General features: G+C 40.6%; 1 protein-coding gene across 4 annotated transcripts in view; it reads right to left on the bottom strand.

The window, feature by feature from the left end:
* The window catches only part of ZFAT (zinc finger and AT-hook domain containing), a 305,185-nt gene that overhangs the window by 41,747 nt on the left and 248,789 nt on the right, over positions 1-14,649 (bottom strand). For all 4 annotated transcript variants that reach the window (XM_033932774.1, XM_033932772.1, XM_033932773.1 and 1 more), the window contains one exon: positions 3,565-3,703. In XM_033932774.1, the coding sequence (XP_033788665.1) occupies positions 3,565-3,703 (139 nt within the window). The remainder of the gene's footprint in view (positions 1-3,564; positions 3,704-14,649) is intronic.

The following is a 14,649-nucleotide window of genomic DNA, read 5'->3' as shown; positions in this document are numbered from 1 at the left end:
AGCCTCACAAATCCTCTACTAGGCAGCCAATTTATCTAACGTATAAATGTATAATTGTACTTCTGACTCCAGCAAAGAGCCTTAAAAAACCCCTTTACGGCAGATAACTGGCTATCTGACTACAGTATAATTGTATAACTTGTGTATTCTGTAGAGTCTAGCTTGGTCTTCTATAACTCATAAGTAACCCTCCAGCTAACCATTGCACAATTGTATATTCCGATTACCTCAAGAACATGGCACTCCTCCACCATAGCTTGAGCATACTACTTCTCGCCTTATACCTAATCGGTTTAAGAAGCAAGGCAACCGCCCTCCCTTATCTTCTCCCACTCCCCACCTACTACTCGACAGTACGTAGCTTCAAACCCAAACCCCCATTAGCCCATGATTACACAGACTCTAGTCCTTCAGAGATCCCAGTCCTGACAACATTTCGCAGACCTCCCAGACCATACATCAAAAAAGACCGAGCACTAAAAAATCCTAGCTTCTTCCCACCCCTCCCCCAAAGTCCCACTATGCTACTCTAACCTCAGAGGATCCTACCTAAATATAAGATCTATGAGGAACAAATCCCAACTAATTTATGACTGGCTAACTGTCAACAATCCCTAACCCACCCCCGGTATCAACTCACAATAAAGGCCACCAACTGGACCCGGTATCGCTGTCCTCGATAAACTCAATAAATCCCACTATTCGATGGATATCAGAAACCTGGTCTGATTCTCTATGGTCTGACCACAAAATATGTAACTTCGAATTTGAATGGCAATGGAAAACAACCTCTGCCACAATGAAAGTTAAGAACAAACCCACACAATTCCACACCAGCAGAGGCAAGATCAACCCCATAGAATTCTGGTCTCACTACGATATCATTCACAACCAAGACGAGGATTCTAATCAATTCATGAGTTCCTGGATCTGCACCAGCACCCACATCCTAAACGAAATGGCCCCTCTGAAAAAAAGAAGGATCAGACCTAGAAACCTAACAGGCTGGTTTGACCTAGAGCTCCTTGAGATAAAGAGAGAGTTAAGAAGGTTAGAAAGGAAATGGTCAAAATCAGGAACCCCCAGAGATTAGAAACGCCTGGCGCCAAATGCTAAAAAGCTACAAAAACATAACCAAAGAGAAGAAAAAAACCTTTTATGCCCACAAAATAGGTAACCCCTCCTTAAACAGCAGCAAGCTGTTTAAACTAGTCAATGACCTATTCGATACTCACTCCTACACGAACCCGGTAGAAGAACCCACAGTTACAGCAGATGACCTAGCCGATTTCTTCAACTCAAAAATAAAGAAATTAAGACTTGCTTTATCAAGCCCTCAAGACTCCCACTGGGACTACATCCTCCCCCACGACCCAGAGGCATCTAAAGCTGACATGTGTTGGTCCAACATCAAAGATATTGACTTGCAAATATTCGATAAGCTCTACAATAAGTACGCCAAATCATACTGCAGACTGGACCCCTGCCCTCCAAATGTGATGAAAGCGGCCCCTATCAACTTCAAAGCCAAACTACTTGACTGGATCAACCTACAACTATCCATTGGCAAGTTTCCAGAGGACTTGGGTCAAATTGCAATAACTCTTATTAAAAAGAACACCAAAGAAACATCCAATAACATAACCAATTTTAGACCTGTCGCAAACATCCCTCTTGCTGCTAAATTAATGGGAGGCCTGGTAAACGCTGAACTAAATACCTACCTAGACAAATTCAACCTTCTACAGAACAACCAATCAGGTTTCAGACCCGGCTTCAGCACCGAAATAATTATGGCCTCACTCCTAAACCACCTACACTCCCTTCTCAGTCAAGGCACCAGTGCAATGATTCTACAACTGGACTTAAGTTCTGCCTTCGACCTAGTAGATCACACCATCTTAATGAACTGTTTAGAATCCTTAGGCATCACAGAAAACACTTACAACTGGTTCCAGGAATTCCTCGAGTTCAGATCCTATCAGGTATTCAAAGAAGACAAATTCTCCATCGGCTGGAAAAACAACAGCGGGTTGCTCCAGGGCTCCCCTTTATCTCCGATCCTATTCAACATCTACCTTATCACATTGGGACACCTACTTCAAAGCCTAAAACTCAACTTTTACATTTACGCTGACGACATTACTGTAGTGCTACCACTAACCTATCTGTCATCAGACTTTATCAATCTCTTAACCAACACCCTAAGGCAAATAGAGCTGTGGATGACGGCCTTCAAACTAAAACTGAACACAAAAAAAACTAAATTTTTCCTGGCATCTCCCAATGATAAGATAAAAGATGATTCACGTGAATGGCCATGATTATGAAATTGACCAAACTATAAAAATACTAGGAGTCACCCTTGACAAACACCTAACCCTAGAAAAGCATACAGATTTATTGTTCAAAAAAAGTATATCAGTCCTATGGAAGCTCCACACCATTAAAAAATACTTTGATGATTCATCCTTTCGATTACTGGTACAATCATCCATCTTGAGCACGCTGGATTACTGCAACATTATATATCTGGGAGCTTATAAGAAAACACTAAACAAGCTGAGATTAATTCAGAACACTGTGGTCCGGCTCATCTTTGGTTTAAAAAAATGGGAACATATCACCCCATACTTCCAGATACTCCACTGGTTGCCGGTGGAATCCAGAATACTCTTCAAGTTTGCCTGCATCAGCTACAAAGCTATCTTTGGGATGCTACCAACTTACCTCGCCTCTCAATTCATCCTCAACAGCTCTAATAAGAGCTCTCACAGAATAACTCTCTTTAATTATCCATCCTTGAAATCATGTCTTTACAAGAAGTTCCTAGACAGAATGTTATCATTCCAGGCAGCCAAACTGAACACATGGCTTGTAAAACCCATTCTTGAGGCCACTTCTTACGCCGACTTCAGAAAATCACTGAAGACCTGTCTCTTTAACAAATCCTAATCCCAATTCTTGTCCATTCCCCCTCAGCTATCCCCATCCCAATCCTCTTGATTTTAGACAGATTCAAACCATCATAGCTCTCTTCCATTTGCAATTTTGTATCCCTGAAAGTACTTTTCTGCTCCCTTTACATCTTATACACTCACTGTATGTATCTTGCTGTAAATTCTCTTACTTCTTGTTGTAAATATCTCCTACTTCTTGTTGTAAACATCTCTTACTCTCATTGTATGTATCTTGTTGTAAACCGCTTTGAACTTATGGTATAGCGGTATATAAGAAATTTTTTTTTAAATTATTATTATTATTAAAAAGAAGAGGGGTAGGGAAAGGGTGAAAATGTAGGTGTGGCACAAGATGTGGGGCAGAGCAAGGGAGAAGCATGAGGCAGGGCAGGTGTCAGATTTAAAAAGATGATAACCCTAGTTGTGTCTTTTGGGGAGGTAGCAGGATGTGGAATGCGAGCGCACTTGTGAGACTGCAAATTTGAGGCAGAGAGGTAATTTAGACCACATAAGAGAAGTTGTGAGGGACTGCATTTAACAGAATTACTGACAAACCGAAAGATATTCTCAATTATTCCACAACGTATTACTCAAACAGACTTACCTTGTTGAATAAAAGCTTCTATAGCCATTTCTCCTGTTCCTGCATTGATGCATTCTTCAGTAGGGTGCTTTTTATTATAATGCCTTTTTAAGGACCCAGCTATATTACAGGAATAGTGGCAGTGGGCACAATGGAAAGGCTGTAGATTTAAAACAAAACAAAACATAAGAGTACGGAAATTTATTGTATAGGTCCTTTATTATGAAAACGATTAAAATATGAAGAAAGGTGTTATAAAGAGGTGGCATTCAGAATCAAGTTATTATAGAGGTTAATAAGAGGACTCTCCAGATTTATGCTTATAACCTAACATACAGCTGGATTTACAGAAATTCACAAAAAAATATGGATAATATAAATCTGACTATATGGATCTCCTTTGTATGCAAATTTATCCATATGTAAATATATCTCAGGCATAATTCACTGTATATATCCTGAAAAACCAACAGGCTATGGGCTCACCAAGATAGATATGGCAAGATCTGAGTTGGTCTAAGTCAGGGATCTCAAAGTCTCTCCTTGAGGGCCGCAATCCAGTCGGGTTTTCAGGATTTCCCCAATGAATATGCATTGAAAGCAGTGCATGCACACAGATCTCATGCATAGTCATTGGGGAAATCCTGAAAACTCGACTGGATTGCGGCCCTCAAGGAGGGACTTTGAGATCCCTGGTCTAAGTGGTAGAATAAAATATGAATTAAGATATGCGTGCTAAAATCTAGGGCTCCTTTTACAAAGGTGCACTAGCGCTTTTAGCGCACGCACCAGATTAGCGCGTGCTACCCAAAAAACTACCGCCTGCTCAAGAGGAGGCGGTAGCAGCGTTATTCCGCACGTTAAGGCCCTAACGCACCTTTATAAAAGGAGCCCCTAATATACAGAAAAAACATAGTTAACTCCCAATGCAGTTAGCAAATACTTGAGAGGGTTCAGAAAAGAGCGACGCGATTGATAAAAGGTATGGAAAACCTTTCCTATGCTGAAAGATTAGAGAAACTGGGGCTCTTTTCCTTGGAAAAGAGGAGGCTTAGAGGGGACATGATAGACTTACAAGATCATGAAGGGCATAGAGAAAGTGGAGAGGGACAGATTCTTCAAACTTTCAAAAACTACAAGAACGAGAGGGCATTCGGAAAAACTGAGAGGGGACAGATTTGGAACCAATGCTAGGAAGTTCTTCTTCACCCAAAGGGTGGTGGACACCTGGAATGCGCTTCCAGAGGGTGTGATAGGACAGGGTTATTGGGGTTTAACCCTTTCAGGACCATAAGGATCGTAGGCCAATTTTTGTGGTTTTGACGACATTTTTATGGTAAAAAGGGCTTGCAGATGCCAAAAAATTGATTTTTTTTGTGAAATATCATTATTTTTATTTAAAAAAATCACACTTCTGGCTTATGGACAGTGTGGCAAGTAAATCTTCTCGTCAATCTAGCAACGACGTTAATGAATGAATGTCGGAACCAGTTTGTTTACATAAAGGCAGTATCATATGGAATCCGTACATATCAAATTTAGAACTGTAGACTATCCCAATCAAAATTTATAGGATTTTAAAGTTATGGGACAAATATGTCCCTTGGTCCTGAAAGGGTTAAGAAGGGATTAGATGATTTCCTGAAGAAAAAGGGGATGGAAGGGTATAGACAGAGGATTACTATACAGGTCCTGGACCTGATGGGCCGCCGCATGAGCGGACTGCTGGGCGTGATGGACCTCTGGTCTGACCCAGCAGAGGCACAGCTTATGTTCTTATGTTCTAATGCAAATGCATCAGAAGTTAAAAAATACACAAACAAAAGCAGCACAAAAATAGGAGTAAAATGTTACAATTATGCTTAGTGTACTTTTTTAACCCTGGCTAGCAAGCTAAAAAAAATGGTAGCAAAGGTACAAAGCACATTAACAAAACAAAACAAAGAAATTCTCTGGGAATCTTGAGCCAGAGGAAGTCTATCCTGAGACCTTGAAAACAAACACTGCACCCAGGATCCCTACCTATACACTAACCCAGGGATCTCAAAGTCCCTCCTTGAGGGCCGCAATCCAGTCGGGTTTTCACGATTTCCCCAATGAATATGCATGAGATCTATATTCATGCACTGCTTTCAATGCATATTCATTGGGGAAATCCTGAAAACCTGACTGGATTGTGGCCCTCAAGGAGGGACTTTGAGATCCCTGCACTAACCCATCCTACAGGCCACCATATATTTACCTTCTTAGTTTATGGTTTTTATTTATAGCCCACTTTGTACAAAGCGGGTTCCAAAGACACATAATAAAATACACAGAGACATACACTAAAAATACATAACCCTACAAATACAATACCATCTTAATAAACACAACCACTCATAAAATAAACATCAAAAATTAAATCATCACATCATCTTATTATACTACATTACACCAAAACCTCTTTATACTAAACTATACTAACAAGGGTAAGCGTTTATCATTTTCATTCTCTCAACGCCCGTCTTTCATTTGGCAAAACAAATGGCGTTTCAGCAAACATGCTCAAACTCCCTTGTTGCCGTATGTAAACCGGGAGTGTGCTTCGTTATGCTGGACCTGCGAGTGAGAAGGCCGCAACCCTCGTGGTTTGCATCCTCATCTCTTTTCTAGTTTGTATAAATAAATCTACGTTTCCAGCAGAACGTAACTTTGGGAGTGAAACTTGGAATTAAATTGCCTCTGACATGTATCGTGGTGACAATTTATGTATTGATAAATAGGTTAACAACAGCAATTTGTACCTCACTCTATACTCCACTTTGAGCCAGTTACTAGGTTGAAAGGCTCCACTGGTTTTCTTTAACTAATGTTAAAATGGCGGTGCTTCAGGCAAGGTCATTTACTTCACCTTAACTCATAGCAAGCTAACAGTGTCTGGCAGTTTAGAAAATTATTGAAGACCTTGTTGTTTGAGAGGGGTTTTTCTTGATGATGTTGATTCCTCTGTTGTTTGATTTTTTTTTTTAATGGATAGTGGGAAAACCAAGAGGAACCTTTCTAATGAAGGGGTCTGCATAGTTTGTTAATGAGCGAGAGATAGATGGCTGGTAAAGGGTTAATGAGTAGGTAGTGAAGAATTCTAGAGCAGAGGGTCTCTGGCTCTGGCTTCCTAGATGCCATGGTCCAGAACATGAGGCTCCCAGTTGTAAAAGGGTTCTGAACTCAGGTACCCCAGAATTTAAGTCTACTCATTTTTGTCTAAGATTACACTAAGTAACATAATTTTTGTTCCTGGGCAATAAGCATAATTTCCTAAGTACTCATATCTAAAAAGTATAGAAAATATCTGTTATTTCCATAAAACTTTGTTTTTGTGACCAGGATAGCCAAATTTTGCAATTTACCTATTAAAACGTCCAAATACCAAATTTTCATCTTTTCATTCTTATAGTGTCATAAAGCAACATATGAATCACAGTTAACATATTTATATTGAAGTTATACAAAGATGACCACAGAAGATTCAGAAGTGAGTAGTTTTTTGAGATTTGCGATTATATTGTAAGTCAATTTCATACCCCCAGATGTAGTCTGCCATCATACTCTCATTATATTGTCCTTGGTAGTGACATTTGAAGTCCAGTATATCCTGGTGGAAGCATTCACCTCCTCCTCTTGAGTATGCTCCCATGTTTTACTTGAATGACTTAAGATAAGTATCAAGATTCACCAGATTCTCAACCAGCTCTATGTAGTTTTTGGTCTTGTGATTGCCCATTGTGACAAAGCTGTTAGAAGCAGCTTTCTCCTTCCTACTTAACTTTTGGGAAATTCCTTGCACTCCAGGATCTTTTTTATCTGTGGTCAGATGAAGACACCAGCTTTGACCTTTGCCTCAGACAGATTAGGGAAGATGTCTTGAAGGTAAATGAAGACTGACAATTCCTTATCTGGAGCGTTGACAAATTGTTTCATTAGGCCCAATCTGATGTTCAGTGGTAGCATCAGCACCTTCCAGAGGTCCACCAGTGGTTTCCATTTGACGTAGTTTCTCCTCAAAGAGAACTCAGTATGCTCTGGCCAGTCCTGCCTGCGTTTCTGCTGTCCCAAATGCAGAGGAAGCAGGTAAATTTGGTAAAACCACCTTGGAGACCCATTAGGAATGCCACCATTTTGAAGTTTCCGATGACCCCCCCACCGTACTCATCATACTTCAGACACCTAGTAAGATCTTGATGCTGTTGTAAACCTCTTTGAGGTGCACTGAGTGAGCCAGTGGAAGAGATGGTACTTGTTCCCATTATGGAACAGCATGGTTTTGATGCTTTGGGATGAGCTGTGAAGAGACGCCACTCTTTCAGGTTATAGGAGTAAAACAGACTAGTCATATTGTGGTAGAAGAAGATCCCATCTTGATGGGTGAAAAAGGTAGAAAAACCTTGGTGACGCTTCCTCTGATTTGTGACTTGAACACTTTCATTCAACAAGTTCCACTGCTTGAGCCTAGACTCAGTATCAGACTTGATGAGACCAAGATCTCTGATCAAGTTGCTGAGGCCTTTTTTGGTTTGGATAATATGGGTTTCTCTCATCAGTTGCACCACTGATATTGTAAACTGGATTTACGTCATCTTCCTCACTCTCTGACTTGCTGCTCTCTCTCTGGGAGAGCTATTATGGGGAGCTCAGGGCAATGCGACACCGGGGCAATGGATGAAGGAATGTCCGGATATGTGATTGCAGATGCATGCTTGCTAGTTCGACGTTTGGATGGGTCCACCATGCAGAAGTAGCAGTTGTTTAAGTGGTCAATGGGTTCCCGCCAAATTCTTGGGCTAGCAACCTTCATGGCTCTCTTTTCTCCTCTGTACCATCCTTTAGAAGAACAAAATAAAATTGTGGTAATGAAAATAATACATTTTTACCTATGACTAATGTGTACAAGATTCTTGCAACATATTTCACATATGATATGTTTTCAAATAACATTGAAAAATTTTAAATTTTAGTATTCTTAAAAATGAAAATTCTAAGAAATTTTATAGCAGAAAATTCCACCATCCTAGTGAGAAACAAAATTGTCTTACCTTCCAGAGTTTTTTGGGCAGTGCTCACATGTGAAGTGAGGTGATCAGGGTTTGCCTTGATCCCCAAAAGGCATGTTGAAATATGCCTTTTAGGCATCGCACATCTTAGCAGATACTTCTATGGAGTATTTTTTCCCTCTTGCCTTGATAAATTGGCCGCATACATAGCAAAATGAATCTGCCAGATGTTTGCAGCCTCTAGATACCATCTAGAACAATGCAGATATGTTACCACTTAGGCAGTTGGAACTGAACTGAGCTGGTGGGCTTGATATCTCTATAGTTATACTGTACTATTTATACTGATGGAAAGTTCTAGAAAGTTCTTGAAGCTACTCTAATGGGCTCTTCTACTAAGGTCTATGGCCAAAATAAGAGCAGCAGGTGTCTACCACCTGCAGAAAAGGTAAATTTCAAAATATCAATGTCCTGGTCACAAAAGCAAAGTTTGAATGGAATGATAGCCATTTTCCATACTTTTATGGAATAGGCAATTAAGAAAGAACACTTATTACCAGGAACCCAAAAAAATTGTTACATAGTGCTATTTTTCTTTTTAACTTTATTCCATCCTTGATCCAGAAGTAAACTCATTTCTGTGTTAGACAGGCTAAGTTAAAATTCAGAGGAGCTGAAAGTGATGACTGTTTTGTACATTGTTAGTTGTCAGAAAATGTTTTCTTTGATACTACACTAGGTAACCCTGAGGAAAAATCATTGCCCAAAGCATTTCCTATAGTCTTCTTTTTGGGAGAAGCCAATGAGGGACCCTTAGATATGGAGAATCGTGTAAGCTTAGGTCTCACAGCTAAGATGACCAGATTGAGCACAGCACACTGACCATGTGAGATTTCATTTTATAAATTTATCTCTTAGAGATATGCCATCTGAAGATTAAGTACAGTGGTACCTTGGTTTAAGAGCATAATTCGTTCCAGAAGCATGCTCTTAAACCAAAACACTCGTATATCAAAGCAACTTTCCCCATAGAAGATAATGGAAACTTGAACAATTCGTTCCACCAACCCCCCACCCCCCACCGAGGCTACCGGCGCTGCTCCATCACCCCCTCCCCCCGCTCTAACCGGCATCGCACCCCCCTGAACCGGCATCGCAACCCCTCCCCCCCCGTGAGAACCACAAAGTACCCCTGTGCTGAAAGCGGCATCCGCCCGCCCTTCCTCCCAAGCACGGTCCTTACCCCTTCTGCTCATTGTAAGGGTGAATGCGAGCTCCCGCCTCTTGCCTGGGTTGGGCCTTGAGCATCTGCACATGCTGAAGGCCTTCTGGCTCTCGTTCTCTTGGAGATCTCGTTCTCTCCGAGAGAACGAGAGCCAGAAGGCCTTGAGCATGCGCAGATGCTCAAGGCCCAGCCCAGGCAAGAGGCGGGAGCTCGCATTCACCCTTACAATGAGCAGAAGGGGTAAGGACCGTGCTTGGGAGGAAGGGCAGGCGGATGCCGCTTTCAGCACAGGGGTACTTTGCGGTTCTCACGGAGGGGGGGTTGCGATGCCGGTTCGGGGGGGTGCGATGCCGGTTAGAGCGGGGGGGGGGGAGGTGCTCGTACACCAGAACATGCTCGGTTTGCGAGGCAAAAGTTTGCTGAGTGTTTTGCTCGTCTTACAAAACACTCGCAAACCGGGTTACTCGCAAACCGAGGTTCCACTGTATTAGGAAAGGTTATTTTTTTGTTTGTTCCCACCCCATTTTGAATTCAGATTAGATCTTCCGTTTTCTGATCTTTCAGGTTTAGGGATTCAGTTCATTATTTTAGCATATAGCTGGTTGACCTGTTGATTGTTTTAGAATGAATCGTTGAATGGAATTTATATAATAAACTTAGCTCTATTTACATTAAATTGCTATGCAAGTAAAGACAGGCAGTGCCATAATTTTCATCATACCTAAATGTGATAATATCAGCTGATATTTTTTTTAAAAAACTGATTTTGAAAGCCGACGTTCACCAATCAGATACTTATAAGAAATTGGGCTCTGATCCTACTTCTGAGCTTAGGGCTCCTTTTACTGAGGTGCCCTAGTGGTTTTAGCGCGCGCTACAATGCCGCACACGCTAGACACTAACGCCTCCATAGAGCTTGCGTTACTATTTTTTGTTTAGCGCGCACTAAAACCGCTAACGCACCTTAGTAAAAGGAGCTCTTAGTCTGTTCATTTCTGAGATAGCAATAAAATTAAAAGCCAAACCACAGAACGTCAAAAATTTACTTTTTTGAATGAATCTTTTCCCCAGATTCCTACTCTCTACTCTACCATCAATTCATAAATCTTTAAGCTCTCTCCCTGGAAAACCAACACTTTTGGGAATAGGGTCACTGTTAGGACCTTTGTTTTTATTTTGAGGCTGACAAGCAGAATACCTGCCCTATAAGCAAGTAAAGTTAATCAGAGAACTTTATGTACATTTAAGATGAGAATTTTTCAAAGAGGTTTTTTCCATGCAAACATCTGTTTTATCTGCAAATATTCCTGTGAAAACCAGAAAAAGATTCACAACATACGTAAAACATTTTTCAGACAGTAAAAGATTAGAACCTAACCTACCGTAGATAATTATTATACAAATACACCCTATGCTGTTTATTAAAATATTTAATATATTTTATATTGACCTTGTTAATATCATACTTTAGAATAATGTGCATTATATGAGCGTTATGTATCAGTCTACCTCCTTTCAATATAGGATTCTGACCTTTTTCTTCAGAATTTCCCATCTGCTAAAAAATGTATTCTAGTGAATTATTTATATCTTGGATCTATTTGAATGTCTATCATATTCCTCCCCTCTCCTTTTTGTATATTTTAGGTCCTACAGTCTCATTTCATGTAGTTTATGTTGCAGAATCCACAATATTTTGAATATGAATGACCATCAAAATGCCATACTGATGCACTAAAGCCAAAACTATATGGCTTCATATCAGCCTAATAGCTTTGTGTTCTAGAAAAAAACTAACATATTAAAGTGGCATATACAAAGGCCCTCTTTTAGCGTGCACTAAAACAACGCATGTGCTAACCGCTAACACATCCATAAGATAACATGCACGCGTTAGCGTTTAGCGTATGATTAACGTGCGCTAAAAAGCATAGCGCACCTTAGTAAAAGATGGGGTGATTTATGTTCTTTCAGTCAGAATAAGAATACTAGCATGGGATAATATTTTGGGGGAAATAGCAGCATAGTTTTTCAAAAAGGAATAAAAAAAGATTAGGAAATGAAAAGGATTATGCAAGAAAATGCTGGAAATTAAAATACTAAGGTAGCTATTTACTATTACTACTATTTAATATTGCATTACAAGTCAGTGAAAATTAATTGGTTGTATAACAAATTAGGCTGTGGTAATGCAGTTTAAATATAAACAAAATCAGCATAAAATTAAAAATGAACTGCCACATACAAATCATCTCTCCATTATACAAACCAAATACTGTAACAGCCTATGATAACACTAGAAGCCATGTTATTCAGAGAGAGTTAACTACACCTCCCTCCTTCACTGAGAGAATCAATCAACAATCCCAGAGACTTTCAAAGAAGCCATTATGTTCAAATTAGCCATTATGTTTTAAATTATGCTTATAACAGGTGAAGGTGATAGCCTCACAAGGAGTCAGTAGTCACCATTATCATCACTGCAGATAATTTACAAACCCGTGTATGGGGTGCGGCCTAGTTAAATGGAGCAGCCTATGTATCAATTTTAAATCATCCTCCCCAGCCCCGGTACCTTTTCGGAGCCCCCTCGCTGGACGGCGGACCGCTCAAATCTCCAGCGGTGCAGGGCAGCCGCAATCTCTTCGGCATCCAGCCTGCCCCTGCACCGCTTGCTGAGTGGCTGACGTCAGTTCTCGCGAGTCCCGCAAAAGCTGACGTCGGCCATTCAGCAGGCAGTGCGGGGGCAGGCCGGATGCCAAAGAGATCATGGCTGCCCTGCACCGCTGGAGATTTGAGCAGTCCGCCATCCAGCGAGGGGGTTTTGAAGAAGGTACCGGGGGGAGGGGGGATAACTGAAAAAGGCAGGGAAGGTACCGAAGATAAGCCGCGGCTAATACCATGGGGTGACTTATCTCCAGTTTTTAAACATAGGTCGCCCTTTTTTGCGGCCTATGCAGAGGGGCGGCCTATATATGGAGAAATACGGTAATCTACTGTACAATTGCAGTATTTTCAAAATGAATTTCAACACAATTTTAAAAATCTATAATATATTAAAAATGAAAGGTAATATGTCCCCAACATGGCCTATATTTCGCTTTAGTTACATCAGAGAGACCAAATAAACATTTACAAGAGGACCTTGTGAGACTGGAAGACAGGCGTCAAAATGGAAGATGACATTTAATGTGAGCAAGTGCAAAGTGATGATGCGTGTGGAAAACAATAACCCAAACTATAGCTACGTGATGCTGGGTTCTAAGTTAGGAATCACTGCACAGGAAAAAGATCTAGGTGTCATTGTTGAGGATATGTTCAAACCCTCTGCTCAATGTGCGGCGGTGGCTAAGAAAGTAAATTGAATGTTAGGAATTATCAGGAAATGAATGGAAAACAAAGATGAAAATGTTATAATGCCCTTGTGCTCTATGGCAACTTCAATACTGTGTGCAGTTCTGGTTGCCATATCTCAAAAAACATAAAGCGGAATTCGAAAAGGTACAGAGAAGGGTGACAGAAATGATAAAAGGTTTGGAATGACTTCCCTATGAGGACAGGCTAAAGCAGCTAGAGCTCTTCAGCTAGAAGAGATGGCTCGGGGTGATATGACAGAGGTCTATAAAATAATAAGTGGAGTGGAAAGGGTAGATGTGAATCACTTGTTCACTCTTTCCAAAAATACTAGAACTAGGGGACATGCGATGAAGCGACTAAGTAGTAGATTTAAAACAAACCGAAGAACATATTTCTTCACAGAATGTGGTGAAATCAGTTAGCTTAGCAGGGTTTAAAAAAGGTTTGGATAATTTCCTAAAAGAGAAGTCCACAGGCCATTATTGAGATAGCTTAGGGAAATCAACTGCTTATTCCTAGGATAAGAACTATAAAATCTATTTTACTACTTGGAATCTAGCTAGGTGCTTGCGACCTGGGCTGGCCATTGTTGGAAACAGGATACTGGGCTTAATGGACCTTTGGTTTGACCCAGTGGGGCTATTCTTATGCACTACCAAGGTCTGGTAAATGTTATTAATTTAAGAATTTTGTGAGAGCGTTGGGATATCGATGTCAATAAAAATCTCAGAGGCAGCATTTTCTATAGAATAGAAATTCACAGACAAGATCATTAGTATAAAATAGAGGCATTGAGGAAACACACACTGCTTTACAGACGGCATGACAGTTACCCAGAATAGCCTATTAGAAGTGGCAGCAACAAAAACCATGATTCAATTCAGGAATATTTTGGACAGCTGAAAAAAAAACCCCCAGAAAGAGCAAGCTGAGAGGATAGTAATATACTGAATAGAGGACTCATTAGGTAGAGGCAGCTAGGCAGACAGAATGGGTTGTTTTGTACCTGTGGACCAAAAAGTTGGACTTTTAAAGGCAAACACCAAGGTAAAAGGGGACACTCAATACTGTCATGCAAAATAACCCTTACGCAGCCAAAAATGATATCAAAACAAAAAAAAAAAAACCAGGCCGTGAATAAATACTTTGAATCAAACAAGCAGCCAATAAACAGTGAATTAGAGGATGAAAAGCCCAGTTAGGGCAAATAGCCCAGGCTTATATGTAAAATCAACCGATGGATCAAAAACTGGCTGGCGGACAGGAAACAGAGGGTTGGAGTAAAGGGACATTACTCAGACTGGCAATGGGTCACGAGCGGAGTTCCACAGGGGTCGGTGCTGGGACCGCTCCTATTCAATATATTCATTAACGACCTGGAAGCAGGAACAAAATGTGAGGTTATTAAATTTGCGGATGACACCAAACTATATCACAAGGTCAATAACATGGAGGACTGCGAAGATCTCCAAAAAGATCTGACAACACTAGAAA

Source organism: Geotrypetes seraphini, chromosome 2 (genome assembly GCF_902459505.1).
Source record: "Geotrypetes seraphini chromosome 2, aGeoSer1.1, whole genome shotgun sequence".
Taxonomy (NCBI): Eukaryota; Metazoa; Chordata; class Amphibia; order Gymnophiona; family Dermophiidae; genus Geotrypetes; species Geotrypetes seraphini.
This window is presented reverse-complemented; position numbering and strand designations above follow the sequence as displayed.